This window comes from Salvelinus namaycush, chromosome 1, assembly GCF_016432855.1.
Source record: "Salvelinus namaycush isolate Seneca chromosome 1, SaNama_1.0, whole genome shotgun sequence".
In the NCBI taxonomy this organism is placed as follows: Eukaryota; Metazoa; Chordata; class Actinopteri; order Salmoniformes; family Salmonidae; genus Salvelinus; species Salvelinus namaycush.
Window position 1 is genome coordinate 37,451,210 of NC_052307.1, and position 21,458 is coordinate 37,472,667.

The 21,458-nt window shown below is 41.6% G+C and overlaps 1 protein-coding gene across 3 annotated transcripts in view; it reads right to left on the reverse strand.

The window, feature by feature from the left end:
• LOC120043322 (growth hormone receptor-like) overlaps window positions 1–21,458 on the reverse strand; it is an 82,081-nt gene that overhangs the window by 40,323 nt on the left and 20,300 nt on the right. Inside the window, exon 2 of one of the 3 annotated variants that reach the window (XM_038987974.1) lies at window positions 19,157–19,241. In XM_038987974.1, coding sequence (XP_038843902.1) covers window positions 19,157–19,223 — 67 coding nt within the window. In that variant the 5' untranslated portion in view covers window positions 19,224–19,241. Of the gene's footprint in view, window positions 1–4,523; window positions 5,268–19,156; window positions 19,242–21,458 lie in introns of those variants that run through there. The other 2 variants (XM_038988075.1, XM_038988010.1) reach the window with 2 other exon arrangements.

Sequence of the window (21,458 nt, forward strand, 5' to 3'; positions counted from 1 at the left end):
TGGTAGTGGCTGTGCTAGAGAATTTAAAACCTTTTTTGTAAGAACATTAGTATACGTGACTGATTTTAAGAAATTTTGCATAATTAATTTGATTAATATTATGGTGTTTCTATTCCAAGAAAAATGAAAAACCCTCAGGGTTTCCGTTAGGATGGAATGGAAAATATGGCACTGTACAACGTGACAGTAGGGAGTAGGCTACAGTACTAAGAGCATAACATTTCCTGTCCCCATGCTTGTCTCAGAGCAGCGCGAAACGGTGCTAAAATAGTTGACCACAGGGGTAGGCTATTGCTTCAAATCCTATTGATTCTAACTTCAATATGCTCTTTAAATAAATACGACCTACACCACTTTTAACAGCACATTACTCAATACTAGTGAGACTCATATCGCCAATAATTACATATGGGTCTGCCGTAGTAAACATGCCAATGCCGTCTGGCTCTGAACCAATGCATCAGCTGTCACCCGTATTTCCAGCGAGACTACTCATGCCATCGACTCACTGATGAGTGAAGATGATGAGTGATCGGTAAAGGCCATCTGTAATCCGCTGGCTTCACGGCACATCAACATCGCTCTAATCACAGTCAGAAGACAGTTGAAGAAACTTGCATGGACTTATGGAAATGCTCGGTAAGACATGTTATATATACAGTTGAAGTCGGAAGTTTACATACACCTTATAGGCTGACCACACCGCTCGCGTCGCGTGTGCGAGCGTTGCAAAATACATTTAGAAATCTATGTTATTCAATTATTGCGCGTCATCGAGCGTCTGCGTTGCCAAGGGCTAAAATAGAACTCCTTTCTATTTGATGCAGATCGCGCTGCAAGTCCTGCCTCTCCCATCTCCTCATTGGTTAATAGAAGCAGGTACCCACGTGCCATCTCCTCATTGTTTATACCCACGTGGGTGATTGAAAGACTAACTGTGTTGTCGGTCGGTGTAGAAATACTATGAAAGTTTAGATGCCAATCACCATATAAGTTCAAAGATGAAAGCCTGGAAGGAGGAGATGACTAGAAATGATTCGGTTGACCGTTTTATGTGTGGATTAATTGTCGGAGTAGAGGACCTTGTGCATTTCAGGTAAAAGAACAACTCAATGTTTATATCCCAGGACAAATTAGCTAGCAACAGCAAGCTAGCTAAATAGGACAAATTAGCTAGCAAGTGCAAGCTAACTAGCTAAATTGCCATAAATGTTTAATGCTTTTCAACCTGTTCCCAAATTAATGTAATCGTTTCAGAGTTTGTTTTGTTATTTCAACCTGCGTGTCGTGATCGCATTTGGTGTAGGGGGACAAAATACATTTATGCACGATAGCGCACGTGCGCAGCCGGTTTGGGTTCCGTGTTAGCCAAATACATTTAAACTCAGTTCTTCACAATCCCTGACAATTAATCCTAGTAAAAATGATCTGTCTTTGGTCAGTTAGGATCACCACTTTATTTTAAGAATGTGAAATGTCAGAATAATAGTAGAGAGAACAATTAATTTCAGCTTTTATTTCTTTCATCACATTCCCAGTGGGTCAGAAGTTTACATACACTCAATTAGTATTTGGTAGCATTGCCTTTAAATTGTAACTTTCGGGTACCATTCCACAAGCTACCTACAACAAGTTGGGTGAATGTTGGCCCATTCCTCCTGACAGAGCTGGTGTAACTAAGTCAGGTAAGTAGACCTCCTTGCTCGCGCACTTTTTTTCAGTTCTGCCCACAAGTTTTCTATGGGATTGAGGTCAGGGCTTTGTGATGGCCACTCCAATACCTTAACTTTGTTGTCCATAAGCAATTTTCCCACAACTTTGGAAGTATGCTTGGGGTCATTGTCCATTTGGAAGACCCATTTGCGACCAAGCTAATCTTCTGGAATTTCCCAAGCTGTTTAAAGGCACAGTCAACTTAGTGTATGTAAACTTCTGACACACTGGAATTGTGATACAATGAACTATAAGTGAAATAACCTGTCTGTAAACAATTGTTGTAAAAATTACTTGTGTCATGCACAAAGTAGATGTCCTAACCGACATGCCAAAACTACAGTTTGTTAACAAGAAATTTGTGGAGTGGTTGAAAAACGAATTTTAATGACTCCAACCTAAGTGTATGTAAACTTCTGACTTCAACTGCATAGCTTGGAAAATTCCAGAAAATTATGTCATGGCTTTACAAGCTTCTGATAGGTTAATTGACATTACTTGAGTAAATTGGAGGTGTACCTGTGGATGTATTTCAAGGCCTACCTTCAAATTCAGTGCCTCTTTGCTTGATATCATGGGAAAATCAAAGGAAATCAGCCAAGACCTCAGAAAAAAAATTGTGGACCTCCACAAGTTTGGTTCATCCTTGAGAGCAATTTCCAAATGCCTGAAGGTACCACGTTCATCTGTACAAACAATAGTACACAAGTATAAACACCTTGGGACCACGCAGCCGTCATACCGCTCAGGAAGGAGATGCGTTCTTTCTCCACCGTCGCTGGACCAGACAAGACTGGCAAAAAGTGCTCTTCACTGACGAGTCGCGGTTTTATCTCACCAGGGGTGATGGTCGGATTTGCATTTATTGTCGAAGGAATGAGCGTTACACCGAGGCCTGTACTCTGGAGCAGGATCGATTTGGAGGTGGAGGGTCCGTCATGGTCTGGGGCGGTGTGTCGCAGCATCATCGGACTGAGCTTGTTGTCATTGCAGGCAATTTCATTCCCCCCAGAAATGTCCGGGAACTTGCAGGTGCCTTGGTGGAAGAGTGGGGTAACATCTCACAGCAAGAACAGGCAAAACTGGTGCAGTCCATGAGGAGGAGATGCACTGCAGTATTTAATGCAGCTGGTGGCCACACCAGCTACTGACTGTTACTTTTGACTTCTGTCACTTCCCACGAGCCAGGTTGTGACAAAAACGCAACACTCATTCTTATGTTTAATAAATGTATTAGTGTGTGTGTGGCAGGCTTACAATGATGGGAAAAAAACTACATTTGAGAGTGCCCTGACCCTGGTGCTAGAGGGGGTATGCAGCTGGAGGTTGACTGTTTGAAGGGGTACGGGACTATAAAAAGTTTGGGAACCACTGCCCTAGACCCACTCCAATTCGCATACCGCCCCAACAGATCCACAGGTGATGCAATCTCTGTTGCACTCCACACTGCCCTTTCCCACCTGGACAAAAGGAACACCTATGTGAGAATGCTGTTCATTGACTACAGCTCAGCATTCAACATCATAGTGGCCTCAAAGCTCACCACTAAGCTAAGGACCTGGGACTAAACACCTCCCTCTGGAACTGGATCCTGGACTTCCTGTTGGGCCGCCCCCCAGGTGGTAAGGGTAGGCAATGCCACAGTGAACCTCAACACAGGGGCCCCTCAGGGGTGCGTGTTTAGTCCCCTCCTGTACTCCCTGTTCACCCACAACTGGGTGGTCAAGCACGACTCCAACACCATCATTAAGTTTGCCGATGACAACGGTTGTGGGCTTGATCACCGACCACGATGACAGAGCCTATAGGAAGGAGGTCAGAGACTTAGCAGTGTGGTGCCAGGACAACAACCTCTCCCTCAACTTGATCAAAACAAAGGAGATGATCGTGGACTACAGAAAAAGGAGGGCCAAGCACGCCCCCATTCTCATCGACAGGCCTGTAGTGGAGCAGGTCGAGAGCTTCAAGTTCCTTGGTGTCCACATCACCAACAACCTATCATGGTCCAAACACACCAAGAAAGTCTTGAAGAGATAACGACAACGCCTATTCCCCCTCAGGAGACTGAAAAGATTTGTCATGGGTCCTCAGATCCTCAAAAAGTTCTACAGCTGCACCATCGAGAGCATCCTGACTGGTTGCATCACTGCCTAGTATGGCAACTGCTCGGCCTCTGACCGCAAGGAGCTACAGAGAGTAGAGCGTACAGCCCAGTACATCACTGGGGCCAAGCTTCCTGCCATCCAGGACCTCTATACCAGGCGATGTCAGAGGAAGGACCTAAAAATTGCTAGCTACCCTAGTCATAGACTCTCTTCTACCACACGGCAAGTGGTACCAGAGCGCCACGTCTAAGTTCAAAAGGCTCCTTAACAGCTTCTACCCCCAAGCCATAAGACTGCTGAACAGTTCATCAAATGGCTATCCGGACTATTTGCATTGACCCCCTCTGTTTTTTTACGCTGCTGCTACTCGCTGTTTATTATCTATGCATAGTCACTTTACCTCTACCTACATGTACATATTACCTCAATTACCTTGACTAACCTGTACCCCCCGCACATTGACTCATTACCGGTGCCCTCTGTATATAGGCTCATTATTGTTATTTTATTGTGTTCATTTCTTTTTACTTTAGTTTATTTAGTAAATATTTTCCTAACTCTTATTTTTCTTATTTTAATTTTATTGTTGTTTAAGGGCCTGTAAGTAAGCATTTCATGGTAAGGTCTACACATGTATTCGGCGCCTGTGACAAATAACATTTGATTTGATAACACATCGATCATTTTCAAAATATATTCACTTACTTTAATAGGTTCTCCCACTGCCTCCATTTTCTGGGTCCTTCGAAAAACGAAATAATGGGCAATCTTTCAGAAGTTTCCGTTGGTAGCAAAACCCAGCCAGCTATATGGACAATTGGAGGACTCCACCATACTGACTCTGGTCTCCCAACATGGCGACTGGTGTGGTTGCTAGGTGATTTTTTACGCAACTGCAACCACTCTGTAGATAATTGGCAAGCAGCATGACTTGGTTTGAGGGCAGGGCGGGTTAACTGTCCTGTTGAGTAACAATCCAATTCTGGAACAGTGAGTGCATTCTGACATGACACGCTTAAAGAAAAACACACTGGGGGTTCCATTAAAGGTATTTGGAACTCACACACTGAGACTTCATCTTTCTTTTCAAGTGAAAAGCCGAGGATGAGGCATGGTTTGTGTACGTAATATTGAGACCCACGAGACCCACTGAACACCAGATACACAGAAGGAGGAGAGTAAACAGGTGTTAAAAGTAAGTGCCAACATACACGCGCACTCCGGCACATAAATTCACACTGCTTGCTTCAGGACATTGGAAAAATTGGAACTCGATACAAGACATGTGTTACCAACCACTCTTAAAGGGACAATCCTTAGTTGCTATATTGATTTTTGGACTTATAAATTAATGATGTGTACCTATTGTTTCTTGAAGAATAAAACTTATGCCTCATGAGTTTAGTTAAACTGTCGCAGTTGCACTCTATCAGAACACAAAATAAGTTTGAAAACAAAGTAAATGTAATCACACACTGCCGTGTACAGCCTCAAAACATGATTAAAACTATAAATGTTGATGTCATGGATGGTCAGTCCCTGCATCCATAGATATGCCTATGAATTCGAGTGGTTATATTTCTCAAGCACCATCCCTTTAGAGAAACAGTGCCAGGGAGTGTGATTTGTATTGTGTCAACTGCTGATTGCCACTTTAAACAGCTCACACACATACACAAACAATGAATCTCTCTTGTTCCCCATATGTCCATAACAAAACAAACCCCAGTGTACACAAAGAAAAGCTCTACAAAAACAACCAACAAACCTCTTAAGAAGAAAAAGAGAGTCCTCTATTGGTTCTCTGGGCATCCATCTAAGGTTGAAAATCAATCAAACTTGTCAATGTTTACACAGTGTCACTATGTTCACAAACTACTATCTGCACGTACACAACTTCTTATTCTGAAAAGTGGACACCAACCTGTTAAAAGGAATTGATCAGGTAGAAGTAGGTTTTATGGTAGAACCCCAAACCATTTGGTGAATGTATTTGTCCATGGTTAAAAGAGCTACAGTTGAAGTCGGAAGTTTGCATTCACCTTAGCCAAATACATTTAAACTCAGTTTTTCACAATTCCTGACATTTAATCCCAGTAAAAAGTCCCTGTCTTAAGTCAGTTAGGATCACCACTTCATTTTAAGAATGTGAAATGTCAGAAAAATGGTAGAGAGAATTATTTATTTCAGCTTTTATTACTTTCATCACATTCACAGTGGGTCAGAAGTTTACATACACTCAATTAGTATTTGGTGGCATTGCCTTACATTTTTTTTTTTTTTACTTGGGTAAAACGTTTTGGGTAGCCTTCCACAAGCTTCCCACAATAAATTGGGTGAATTTTGGCCCATTCCTCCTGACAGAGCTGGTGTAACTGAGTCAGGTTTGTAGGCCTCCTTGCTTGCACACGCTTTTTCAGTTCTGCCCACAAATTTTCTATAGGATTGAGGTCAGGGCTTTGTTATGGCCACTCCAATACCTTTACTTTGTTGTCCTTAAGCCATTTTGCCACAACGTTGGAAGTATGCTTGGGGTCATTGTCCATTTGGAAGACCCATTTAGGACCAAGCTTTAACTTCCTGACTGATGTCTTGAGATGTTGATTCAATATATCCACAGAAATTTCCTCCCTCATGACGCCATCTATTTTGTGAAGTGCACCAGTCCCTCCTGCAGCAAAGCACCCCCACATGATGCTGCCACCCCCATGATTCACGGTTGGGATGGTGTTCTTCAGCTTGCAAGCCTCCCCTTTTTTCCTCCAAATATAACAATGGCCATTAAGGCCAAACAGTTCTATTTTTGTTTCATCCGACCAGAGGACATTTCTCCAAAAAGTACAATCTTTGTCCCCATGTGCAGTTGCAAACCATAGTCTGTTTATTTTATAGCGGTTTTGGAGCAGTGGCTTCTTCCTTGCTGAGCGGCCTTTCAGGTTATGTCGATATAGGACTCGTTTTACTGTGGCTATAGATACTTTTGTACCTGTTTCCTCCAGCATCTTCACAAGGGTCTTTTGCGGTTGTTCTGGGATTGATTTGCACTTTTCACACCAAAGTACGGTCATTTTTAGGAGTCAGAACGTGTCTCCTTCCTGAGTGGTATGACGGCTGCGTGGTCCCATGGTGTTTATACTTGCGTACTATTGTTTGTACAGATGAACAAGGGTACCTTCAGGCGTTTGGAAATTGCTCCCAAGGATGAACCAGACTTGTGGAGGTCTACAATTTTTTTTCTGAGGTCTTGGCTGATTTCTTTGGATTTTCTTACGATGTCAAGCAAAGAGGCACTGAGTTTGAAGGTAGGCCTTGAAATACATCCACATGTACACCTCCAATTGACACGAATTATGTCAATTAGCCTATCAGAAGCTTGTAAAGCTATGGCATAATTTTCTGGAATTTTCCAAGCTGTTTAAAGGCAGAGTCAACTTAGTGTATGTAAACTTCTGACCCACTGGAATTGTGATACAGCGAATTATAAGTGAAATAATCTGTCTGTAAACAATTGTTGGAAAAATGACTTGTGTCATGCACAAAGTAGATGTCCTAGCCGACTTGCCAAAACTATAGTTTGTTAACAAGAAATTTGTGGAGTGGTTGCAAAAGGAGTTTTAATGACTCCAACCTAAGTGTATGTAAACTTCTGACTTCAACTGTACATAGTTAATACTTCTATGCAAGTTTGATTCAATTGAGCCATAGGACCATTATCCCCATTCTCATTAGAAATGTGATAGAAGTAGTCTACCCGGGGTCGACTCACCGTCCCATCCAGATTAGCCAAATTAAACAGGCATACAAACACAACCACAGTTCTTGCTGAGAGTAAATATAGATACGTTGGTTGGGTTACAGTTACCCCTCTCAACACAACCACGCACACAGACACACACACAGAAATGTGCACAGTGCATACAGTACATACATGTGCTCAACCAATATTACTGGCTGAGGTGGTTCTACCCTAAATGTCAGAGGTAACTAGTTTTTGTGTGGGGGTTTTGGTCATCATGAGCCAACATAAAATATTTTCACAACAGTCTATGGAGGAATTGAAATTAGGTAAGGTTTAAGGTCGTTAAAACTGGAGAAAAAAAACTTGCCGATTAAACAGAAAGAACATGAAGCTTAAGTTTAGGCATTAATTCCCACTAGTTAAGGTCAGGCTAAGGTTCAAACAGAAACAATTTTAACGAGTGCCCAGCACTGCGATTGAACCTGCGATCCTCAGAGGTGAAGCGCGCAGTTTAAGCCCTTCCTATCCCCATCCACAACTCCCTAGCAAGCCGCGAGCCTACTTGATGTAATTACAGACCAGACCGTATTCATACCACTTGACTTATTCCATTCTACAATACCCCATAATGACAAAGTGAAACTTGTTTTGAGAAATGTTAGCAAATGTATTGGGGTTTGGGTTTTTAGGCTGGGTTTCTGTACAGCACTTTGAGATATCAGCTGATGTAAGAAGGGCTATATAAATACATTTGATTTGAAATTTGATTTGATATTGAAAATGAAATACTTAAGTAAATAATATATTTAGGTATTTTGTCTCCCAGTGTCTGTTGGAAAGCAGACTGAACCAGGTTTTCCTCTAGGACTTTGCCTGTGCTTAGCTCCATTCTGTTTCTTTTTGATCCTGAGAAACTCCCAAATCCTTAATGATTACAAGCATACCCATAACATGATGCAGCCACCACTATGCTTGAAAATATGGAGAGTTTGCCCCAAACATAACACTTTGTATTCAGCACAAAAAGTTAATTGCTTTGCCACATTTTTTGAAGTATCACTTTAGTGTAAGGATAGACGCTGGAGACGAGAAGCAGGTACAGGGAGTGAATATTTAATAACCAATGGACAGAAACAGAATACAGACAGCGTCTGGACAGGGGAAACGTAAACGACAATAATGCTGACACGGGGAACCAACGCAGGAACAGACAGATATAGATGGGGCAATCAACCAGGGGAAGGAGTCCAGGTGAGTCCAATGGGCGCTGATGCACGTAATGATGGTGACAGGTGTGCGTAATGAAGGGCAGCCTGGGTGCCAGAGAGTGCCAGAGAGGGAGCAGAGGTGACATTTTAGTGCCTTATTGCAAACAATGTTTGGAATAGTTGTATTCTGTACAGACTTCCTTCTTTTCACTCTGTCAATTAAGTTAATATTGTGGAGTAACTACAATTTTGTCTCCTATCACAGCCATTAACCTCTAACTCTGTAGCGGTTTCCTTCCTCTCCAGCAAGTACAGCGAGTTAGGAAGGATGCCTATATCTTTGTAGTGACTGCATGTATTGATACACCATCCAAAGTGTAATTAATAACTTTACCATGCTCAAAGGGATATTCAATGTCTGCTTTTTTTATTTTTTACACATCTACCAATAGGTGCCCTTCTTTGCTAGGCATTGGAAAACCTCCCTGGTCTTTGTGGTTAAATCTATGTTTACAATTCACTGTTCGACTGAGGGACCTTACTTATAATGTACAGAGATAAGAGATAATCATGTACAGAGATATGTACAGAGATAAGAGATAATCATGTACAGAGATATGTACAGAGATAAGGTAATCATAATCATCATGTTAAACACTAGTCTATGCAACTTATGTGACTTGTTAAGCACATGTTTTACTCCTGAACTTATTTAGGCTTGCCATAACAAACGTGTTGAATACTTATTGAGAAGACATTTCACCTTTTTAATTAACTTGAAAAAATTTCAGGGTTGATTTGTATTTCAGTCAGACATTCCGACCTGTTTCCTACAGTCAAGTTGCATTATTAAAATATCATAAGGATGTGGTACTGGTGATGTTAAGCACTTCTCCAATCGTTGCTGAGATCTGATATTATGTGCAGCGCAAAACGAGACGTAGACCAATGTCATAGACCTATCGTCAAGCAATCACATTTCTCAAATAATTTCGGGCTAAATTCCAGCTAAACTTTCAGAGTACAGTTGCCCAACTACTTACAAAAATCGTGCTTCTGACAAACAGCCACAAAAGTAAGTAAATAGCCGTATTAGACTGAAAGATTTCAGGTAATTTCGTCAAACTTGTGAGGTATTCCATGCTGCTCATTAGTTGCTCATTCAATATACACTATATATACAAAAATATGTGCACTCCCCTTCAAATTAGTGGTCGGGTATTTCAGCCACACACTTATTGCTGATAGGTGTATAAAATCAAGCTCACATCCATGCCATCTCCATAGACAAACATTGGCAAACACCTCTCCAAAAAGTCAGTTAGTAAAATTTCTACCCTGCTAGAGCTGCCCTGGGTCAAATGTAAGTGCTGTTATTGTGAAGTGGGAGAAGCAATAGCTCAGCCGCGAAGTGGTAGGCCACACAAGCTCACAGAACGGGACCGCCAAGTGCTGAAGAGCGTAAAAATCGTCTGTCCTCGGTTTCAATACTCCCTACCGAGTTCCAAACTGCCTATGGAAGCAATGTCAGCACAATAACTATTCATCAGGAGCTCCATGAAATGGGTTTCCATGGCCGAGCAGCCGCACACAAGCCTAAGATCACCATTCGCAATGCTAAGCGTCACCTGGAGTGGTGTAAAAATGAGTGGTGTAAAGCTTACCACCATTGGACTCTGGAGCAATGGAAACACATTCTCTGGAGTGATGAATCACGCTTCACCATTTGGCCGTCCAACGGACTAATCTGGGTTTGGCAGATGCCAGGAGAACGCTACCTGCCTGAATGCATAGTGTAAAGTTTGGTGGAGGAGGAAAAATGGTCTGAGGCTGTTTGTCATGGTTCGGGCTAGACCACTGAGTTCCAGTGAAGGGAAATCTTAACGCTACAGCATACAACGACATTGTACACGATTCTGTGCTTCCTACTTTGTGGGGAAAGGCCCTTTCCTGTTTCAGCAAGACAATGTCCCCATGCACGAAGTGAGGTCCATACAGAAATGGTTTGTCGAGCTCGGTGTGGAAGAACTTGACTGTCCTGCACAGAGCCTTGACTTTAACCCCATCAAACACCTTTGGGATGAATTGGAACGCCGACTGCGAGCCAGGCCTAATCACCTAACATCAGCGCCCGACCTCACTAATGCTCGTGGCTGAGCGGAAACAAGTGCCCGCAGCAATGTTCCAACATCTAGTAGAAAGCCTTCCCACTAGAGTGGAGGCTGTTATAGCAGCAAAGGGGGGACCAACTCCATATTAATGCCCATGATTTTGGAATGAGATGTTCGACGAGCAGGTGTCCACATACTTTTGGTTATGTAGTGTATTTTCTGCTACTAGTCTCACTTCTTCACCTGAGACGGAAATGTTTCCTCGGTCAAATATTCCCAGATTTGCATAAAACAGCCATACATGTGGTCTCTCATTTCTGCATTAACAAATTTGGCGTGAGGCAACAGAGTAGGCTACGAACGCTTCAATTAGCTCGTTTGGTGCAGTGGGAGTAGGGCTGTAGCGCTGCCGGAGCTCACCGGAGCATTGCTCTGCCACTTCACAGAATGGTGCTCGTTTAGTAAAGTTAGATCAAAGCTGAATCAATGTCTTGGAAGATCACACAATGATTCATTTATATTCTACATAACATAACCAAATATAATAGCATAGTATAACTGTCACACCAAAAACACCACCGTAGTAATTTCTTCTGAGATTTTAGGATGGTTAGCTGAATAGTCCCCCAAAAATGATATTGCGGCCAAAACTCAACAGCGCACACCTCCAGGCAGAATTTGTTTGGATTGAAACAAAATACAGGAAGGCTGTATAGTTTGTTGACACCATCTGCTCTAACGTTCTCATGGAAAAGTAATTTAAGATCTAAATGCATATTCCCATGAAACTGATTGAGATCAAATGATTGACATGCAGGTTGAATGTTTCACTGGTAAAAGGTAACGAATGCTGCCAACATTTTGCATTAATTAGGCAACACTGTCCCACGAATGTCCCGCAAAATCATCCTGTTGTGCCGCATTTGGGTATTTTAAATGTGGTCACCCTACCCTTAACTAGTAGCATATTAGAAGTGTATTACCCTAACATTCTCACAATGTTGTGGTGCTAGTTGAAATGCATCCCTCATACCATACATCCCTCCATCTCTCACCCATTGAAAGTTATCCCCTGGTTCTTCTTCCGTTCTTTCCCAGAACTGCTTGTCTGTATCTTTGGGCCCCGTTTCTCCTTAACCCTGCTACAAACTGTAAACACACCTCAGCGCTTCTCTTTGAAGGGCTCAGACTGAGGTCTCTGAAATTGCAGTGTGTGTGTGTGTGTGTGTGTGTGTGTGTGTGTGTGTGTGTGTGTGTGTACACTCTAGCTAAAATACATGTAGTTTGAGATTTCCAGGAAGTACCTACAGAGCTTGCAAATACATTTAAAATGTAGAAAAGACAAACAACCACTTTGGTAGAATTACCGTTAAGATTTCTTAAAACGCTACTAAAAACGGCAACCAAAATCCCACAAGAACAAACTAGCAGGTCAGTTGGCAAAATAATACAACGTACGCCATAAAAATAAAAAGCCTACATTTTAATTTGATATTTGTTTTGATTAACCGCCGAAACATCTATCCTATAACGGCATTGCTGAATGTTACTCTGAACTATCCATTCTAACCACGGCAGAGCGAGAGAGGGCGGACAAACTCTCCAACAGAAACAAACTTTCCAACAGAGATCAGGACGACACACTGAGCGTAAACATATATATTGATTGCAATTATTCCCAAATGAGTGAGCATTCATGTGCAAAGGATTAGCATTTCAATTGTTATAATTATCAACTTTGTAGTGTCTTTTATCTGTCGACCCCCACTTCCCTTTTGTCCACCAAGCCGCGATACCGGTTTATCCCACTAGGGAAACGCCGCTATCATTTCCTTGTAACTATATCTACTGTTTGTGTGCATTTCTGTGATTATTTAGTCAGTAAATAAATTATTTAAGACAATTGATGTATGGATGACTCATAATGAAGACTGGGTTCGTGCAGATAACCAACAATTTACGACGTTTGGAATGAGACTAACGTGAGGTAAAGAATAATTCATTTTTTGGAAGACTAATTGATCAGATATTAAAATATCTGAAAGTTATATTAGGACAATTATGACTTTGTAATCTGAATATTTTCCTTGGTGCCCCGACTTCCTAGTTAATTACAGTTACATGATTAACTTCTTACGGCTGAGATCGGCTGAGATCCGGTTAACGGGATCGACTTGACAACAGCCAGTGAAAGTGCAGGGTGCCAAATTCAAACAACAGAAATCTCATAATTAAAATTCCTCAAACATACAAGTATTTTACACCATTTTAAAGATAAACTTGTTGTTAATCCCACCACAGTGTCCGATTTCTAAAAGGCTCTACTAATAATATGCATGTCTTAGCTTCTGGGACTGAGTAGCAGGCAGTTTCCTCTGGGCACCTTATTCATCCAAGCTACTCAATACTGCCCCCAGCCATTAGAAGTTAAGTTATTTTAATCACGTAATAATAATTACGGAGAATTTTTTTCTAAAAATAAGTCTTCAGTTTAATGATGTCAAAGACACGACAACAGGCTCATTATCGCCCTTGCCATCAGAAGAAACCTTTGTTGCTTTTATATCATCTCAAATTGAGCAATTTCTCGAGCCTACTCAAACCCCTGGAATGTCTCCTAAAATAGTATTGGAATCAACAAAGGCTTATCTAAGGGACCAAATTATTTAGTGCAGTGCAAGATTAAGGAAGTGCAATATGCAACACCTAGGGGAACTTACAAATCAAATCTTGGATTTGTATATGGCATATTCACACTCTTCATCTGCAGATTTACTAAAACAACGTTTGCCACTTCAGACAGTTTGATCTTCTTTCAACTCGACAAGCTGAAAATCAAGTGAGCAAATCTCGATACAAAAACTACGAACATGGAGAGAAATCAGAGAAAATGCCAGCACATCAGCTGCGTCAGAGAACTGCAAATCAAACCATACCTGAGAACTGACGAGCTGGGTAACAAATGTATTGATCATTTAGGGGTCAATTCATGCTTTCATAACTTTTACTCACAATTAAACACTTCGGAATCCGCTGGTAACACTACCTTAATCAACACCTTTTGAGTTCTTAGGCATTCCTACAGTTGAACTTGAGAGTGCTGCTGAATTAGAAGAACAGCTCTCTGTAGAAGAGATTGTTTTGGCAATTAAATATATGCCGTGTGGTAAATCCCCTGAACCTGACGGATTTCCGAGCAAATTCTTGAAAAACTTCTCAGATAAACTCTCTCCTCTCTTGCTTTCCGTATTTGAGGAATCATTCTCCTCAAACTCTTTGCCCTCAACAATGAGACAAGAATGTATTTCACTTATTCGGAAAAAGGAAAACAAACCTCGAGTGTGGTTCATATTGGCCAATTTCTTTACTGAATTGGAATGTAAAGATAGTTTCTAAGATGATTGCCTGCCATTTTGAGTCAGTCCTTCCAATATCACCACAGATCAAACTGGTTTCATAAAAAAATCGTTATTCTTTTTCGACATCAGATGTCTTTATAATTAATATATTTTATAACCCTCAGTAAACCAACCCAATTTAGAATTTGTATAATTATTTGTAATCTTTTTTTTTTTTTTACCATTTGATTATATTACTCATTGTATATCATGCCTGCTTTAAGTCTGGTTTGGGGGTGGGGCTCTGTTAGAGAATGGGGTTGGGGGGTTGGGATGGGTTTGATTTGGTAGGGTATCCGTGTGTGTTCTGCCCTCTACCTGTTCTGTCTGTTATCTGTATAATCATAAAAATGACAAATAAAAACTAATTTACTTTATTTAGTTACAAATATGGACAGTCCTGGGATATTTTACACCCAATCTTGATAAGAAATGACCATACCAGAAACGTATTTTAAAGACAGTTGTAGCCTATTTAATGAATAACATAAATTGGAAACAAATTAAATAATATGAGTAGGCTACACCAACATTAGTTTTCCGTTCATTTCCACAAAAAATGAAATACTTTATTCCAGTTGTACGGAATGATTTTCAAATAGAGGTATCGCCCTCAGGATCAAATTGAGGGCAAGAGTGTCTTGACAAATGTTGGTTGCAATGAGGACTAAAAGATAACCCTGACATCTGTATTTGGAGCGGTAAATCGGTGGCCAATGCTGGTTGTAATTGAGATCAGCTGTGCTGGTGATGTTAGTGTGCATTGACCGTTTAAACGAGGAATCAGAATCAGCTGGTGATAATCTAGTGGCCATATATGGTTGCAATAGGTGTGAGGGAAAAATTATGTATTCACCTTATTTGTTGGCTATGTAACAATTATTTACTTAACGAACAGTAAGATATTTCTGTCCTGCTAATGCTGTGTTTCATGGTCTCCACTCTAGCACCCTGCAGCTCGTCTGGATGTTGAGGACATGGGTTCTACTAGAGACAGCTTTAAGCTGACAATTGATTTGTGTTGGTGATAAAAACCTAAAATCTAGCATTCTATAGACAAGATGTGGTGTGTGTAACTCGAGATAGAGGGTAAAGGCTAGACTCTCAGCCTAACAGTCAGTCAAGACTGGTGGGCTGACGTTCTCATTAGTGCAATAATTAATCAATATTAAATAAAGATGATTGTTTGAAGAAATGACTGAGACCAAGCTTCTCTCAGTACTGAATTTCCACGACATAGGCCCTAGAGTTTTCTATACAAAACATACCCACATAAAAAAAATACTGTAGTATTCACTGTAGTGTTTTTTCAGACTGTGGTATTTAATGTAGTATACTGTAGTATTTACAGTTAACTATAGTATAAATACTGTAGTAAAAGAAAACTGTAGTATATACTATAGTAATTCATGCAATGTGGTATACTGTAGTATTTACTGTACTGTTTTTGCATATTTACTGTAGTGTTTGTGTTTTATTATCATTGACATAGAATTGGAGGTTTTCTCCTTCAGAGCAAATATTTCATAACCTGCAGGTAGGACTGGGGTCTGAATGGATAGTTCAGCGCTTCTGCTCTTTTCTATAACCTGTAGGGAACACAATTTGGTCTATACTTGGCATGTAGGTTTCTCAATTATTAATGGCACAAATTGCAATATGGGGGAGGCAATGGGCAGGGTATATGCAAATTGAATCAAATCAAAGTTTGTCAGGTGCGCCGAATACAACAGGTGAAATGCTTACAGTGAAATGCTTACTTACAGGCTCTAACCAATAGTGCAAAAAAGGTATTAGGTGAACAATAGGTAAGTAAAGAAATAAAAACAACAGTAAAAAGACTGAAAAATAACAGTAGCGAGGCTATATACAGTAGTGAGGCTATAAAAGTAGCGAGGCTACATACAGACACCGGTTAGTCGGGCTGATTGAGGTAGTATGTACATGGAGATATGGTTAAAGTGACTATGCATATATGATGAAGAGGGGTTGGCGGGTGGTGGATGGCGGGACACAATTCAGATAGCCCGGTTAGCCAATGTGCGGGAGCACTGGTTGGTCGGTCCAATTGAGGTAGTATGTACATGAATGTACAGTTAAAGTGACTATGTATATATGATAAACACAGAGTAGCAGCAGCGTAAAAGAGGGGGTGGGGTGGGCACACAGTGCAAATAGTCCGGGTAGCCATTTGATTACCTGTTCAGGAGTCTTATGGCTTAGGGGTAAAAACTGTTGAGAAGCCTTTTTGTCCTAGACTTGGCACTCCGGTACCGCTTGCCATGCGGTAGTAGAGAGAACAGTCTATGACTGGGGTGGCTGGGGTATTTGACCATTTTTGGGGCTATGGCCAACTGTAGTATTTTGCTATACTGTAGTTAAACAAGTGTAGTGTTTTTGCAGACTGCAGTGTTTCTGTAACGGCAGCCTTCCTCCTCTTCACGTGAAGAGAAGGTGTAGCAAGGATCGGACAAACACGCAGCGTAGCCAGTGCTCAACATGTTTAATACGAAACTGTGAACACTTACAAATAACAAAATAATAAATGTGGCAAACTGATACAGCCCTATCTGGTGCAGAGAAAACACAAAGACAGGAAACAACCACCCACAAACCCCAACACAAAACAAGCCACCTATATATGATTCCCAATCAGAGACAACACAAAACACCTGCCTCTGATTGAGAACCATATCAGGCCAAACATAGAAACAGACAAACTAGACACACAACATAGAATGCCCACCCAGCTCACGTCCTGACCAACACTAAAACAAGCAAAACACACAAGAACTATGGTCAGAACGTGACAGTTTTTGCGGAAATTACTGTAGTATTTGCTGTTTGCATTCTACAGTATACCACCAACATTCTATAGTAACTACTACACATAATCAAGGGATAATACAGTGTGTAGTATAGTATTCTACAGTTTACTATAGAATTCTATAGTAAGAACTGTAGTATCCTACAGTAAACTACAGTAAACACACACACACAATCATCATGACTTCAGAAGGCTGCTGAAAGGAAAGACTGGGGTCTGTAAGTTAGGAGTCTGTGTTTGCTCCCACTATCAGCAGCTGTTCTTTGTGTACAGATGTTTCACGGTTGTTGAGGAACACTGGCCAGTTGGCCATCGCACAGCCGTCGTTGGCAACCAATCAAACGAATACAGAACTCTGTGGTTCCCGGAGAATGCTCAGCCTATGACAGCGTCCCAAATGACACCCTATTCCCCAGAGGGCTCTGGTCAAAAGCACTGCACTACAGTATAGGGTATAAGTTGCCATTTGGTACACAGCCTCTGTTTGAGGACCAGTTATCTAGATAGTATCAGTAGTTTTTGTAAACTGGAAGCGATAAAAGTGTTTGCAGCAGTTACGGGGGGGGCAGCCTATTCCCAGGGGAACTAAGGACCACAGGTTAACGACAGACACCAGCATTAAACTATTTGTGCATCATTTTAGGTACCCCCAGTTGCAAGGGGGTGTATATTCTTAACACTTCAGTAATGCATGTCAAGAACTCAAAACCAGAGAAAGCTCACTAGTGACCATTTCAAAATTAAGGAAAAAAACAGTAGTACGCACTGGACTTATGATTCTCGTTATATAGCCAATAAGCAAACTTTTGAAATGGTTAAAATGACATGTTCTACATGTTTTGTCACCTGTCTGAAGCGTATCCATACCCGCATCTAACGTTCGAAAAGTCCAGAAACAAAGTGAGGCTTAGTTTCATTCCATAGTCCACACCCATGTACCAGTGTGAGAGGAGAGAGATTCCTGTGTGGGATCTCTCTCCTTCCAAAGACGTGTTCAACTCATTGAATACTCATCAGCTGGCCAACAGAGACTCATAACTTGGGCTCTGGGCAGAGGAGGAGAAAAGGAGGAGAATAGGAGAAAAGGCAGAGGAGAGAATTGAGGACTCCCTATGGAAGTGAGTCCTGTTAAACCACTACCAGACAGGCACAGAGAGAGACATTCTAGATCACTCAGATTGACGCACCATTGTGTGGGGGAACAGTTTCTACAAACAGACTGGCCAAAAGCTGTTCACTTTAACCCACTTCCAATGGACAGAGTCCATTTGCGCAGCAGCCAGTGCATGGAAAGTACATCGCACCACTGCGGGTACAGCCCTCTCTGTTACTCCATATTCTGAACTCAGAGACTGGGAGCATAGTTTAACAAACAATGTGGTAACAAAATATAGCCAATTGGACATTCCTGAAATATGGTCCCTGCGATTGCACCATTCAGGAGACACACCATTTACATGGTTATTATACCAAAACAATTGCGGTTCCCCTCTTTTCACTCATGATTTATTTTGTTTATATTGGCTTTACATATTTTTTTGTCCTAGAGTAGTAGTGGTTATTAAACCTATATTTAATGCATGTCTTCTCGGGCTGTATGGGGGGTCAACATGTAGCCCATCATGTCGATCTGTCCCTGTCACAGCCCAGTCCACTTTCACTACTGATCAGATGCGGTTTGACTGGCTAGAAAAGAAAAGGCTGCTGTGTGCTCAACCACCCACCTTTTCCAATGTGTGCAAATACAGGACTCTGCAACTGATGCGTGACATAACATTCGATAACAAGTGTCAATGCCATGTACTATGCAATATTGAATTAAACAAGAAAGGACACCGATTCACGTGTTGCAGATTTTAAACAAAAAAAAGAGCAAGAGATCTGATTGAGAAAAAATTGGTATTGTGTTATACTGTGTATGAGATGACTGTGAGAGCTGAATGTCAGTAACAGTGAGATACAATATGAGTGTCATATGTTTTAACACATCACTCTCTCATGTGGTAACAATGACATGAGACAAATGAGTGTGTGAGGCGAGTAGTAGCAGCCTACCTGATGATGTCACAGCAGACAGCCAACCCAGGGAGGGGAAGAGGAGGAGAAAGGATGGAGACGCCATGGCGGGGGCTTCACTTTGCTGGAGAGAGAGGGGGGAGAGAGAGAGAGAGAAGGATAATCGTCATCGATGACATCTCCTTGTGAAATATTAAGCCAATATCTCTACATTTACATTTAAGTCATTTAGCAGACGCTCTTATCCAGAGCGACTTACAAGTACATACATTCATACTTTTTTTTTTTTTTTTTTTTGTACTGGTCCCCCGTGGGAAACGAACCCACACCCCTGGCGTTGCAAGCGCCATGCTCTACCAACTGAGCCACACGGGACCTGTACCTCTACCCAGCGCTCTCTCTCACTTTCCCTCCCCATCCCTCTCTCTCTCTCCCCCTTCTCTGCCCTGTTAGCACAAACTGTGACTGCCATTTATTTTCAGCTGGCCAATGTGAAACCTAACCCCAGACAACACATAATTAACCTCCAAATAGCTACTGAGACGCTTCACGCTACTGTGCACAAGATATGTCAGACCATGTGTTTGTGTTGTGTGTGTGTCCTTAATATCAGAGGTATAACTTTTACGTGCATATGGAATGGTTCTCTCTCAGGCTACATGCATTGATTGTACAGATGGAAGATCTTCATTTGAGACAGTTTGCTACAGCAGGAAAATAATCCTGTAGCAACAGGAAATGTGAATTATGTGGATTATAATTAATGGAAATGTATGGGGTTGATACATTTGTCGTGAGGGAAAATTAAGTCTGACATTTTAAAGTGGAAATTATAAACTTTAGAAGCCTTTTTAAACCTTGAATACATTACGAGTTGGCATTTCCTGCTGTTCAGGAAAATTCTCAGCCACAAAAGAGTGATCAAATTTAGAGCCTTCTGAACAAAACCACTATTGTTTTCATTACGTTTCACTGTTCCGACCAGCGTAATAAAGTTCTGAACCGCTTAGAACCAAAACAAAAGTACCAGTTTATATCGCTGACTTTCTGTTCCTTTTTTGACCTGTGAAATCGACATTGTTTTTACATTTAGATCATTAAATTACTCCACCAATCAGTGGGGATAGAGCAGCTTGCTACGGACCGGGTAAGCTTGTTTACAAGTGTACTGTAGGGCGCAAGCTGCGACAGAAATTTTGCGGGTGGGGAGAGAGAGAAAGAGAGGGGTGGACATTGAGGAGGGTTGGCTTGAAGCGCTGGGCATCATGATATGACGCGCATTATAATATATTTAAGATATTAGGAGTAGGCCTATCATAACTTCACTGAATTACAAAGCTAATTATAACGAGCAGCTAAGATACCTACTGCTGTTAATATGGAGAAACTTTGAACATGAGTTGCCTCAACGCCCTGGACAAGAGCAAGCTAACAAGCTTGTGTGTGGGGCAGCGGTACCAGAATTCAAAACACGTCTAACCTTTTTGTAGATAATAAATACATCTGGCCCTTCTTTGGACACTGTGTTAACAAACCTCCAAACGAGCTTCAACGCCATACAACACTCCTTCTGTGGCCTCCAACTGCTCTTAAATGCTAGTAAAATGAAATGCATGCTCTTCAACCGATCGCTGCCCACACCTGCACGCCCGACTAGCATCACTACTCTGGACGGTTCTGACTTAGAATATGTGGACAATTACAAATACCTAGGTGTCTGGCTAGACTGTAAACTCTCCTTCCAGACTCACATTAAGCATCTCCAATCCAAAGTTAAATCGAGAATTGGCTTCCTATTTCGCAACAAAGCCTCCTTCACTCATGCTGCCAAACATACCCTCGTAAAACTGACTATCCTACTGATCCTTGACTTCGTCAATGTCATTTGCAAAATAGCCTCCAACACTCTACTCAGCAAATTGGATGCAGTCTATCACAGTGCCATCCGTTTTGTCACCAAAGCCCCATATACTACCCACCACTGCGACCTGTATGCTCTCGTTGGCTGGTCCTCGCTACATATTCGTCGCCAAACCCACTGGCTCGAGGTCATCTATAAAAGTCTTTGCTAGGTAAAGCTCCGTCTTATTTCAGCTCACTAGTCACCATTGCAACACCCACCCGTAGCACGTGCTCCAGCAGGTATATTTCACTGGTCATCCCCAAAGCCAACACCTCATTTGGCCGCCTTTCTTTCCAGTTCTCTGCTTCCAATGACTGGAACGAATTGCAAAAATCACTGAAGTTGGAGACTTATATCGCCCTCACTAGCTTTAAGCGTCAGCTGTCAGAGCAGCTTACCGATCGCTGCAGCTGTACACAGCACATCTGTAAATAGCCC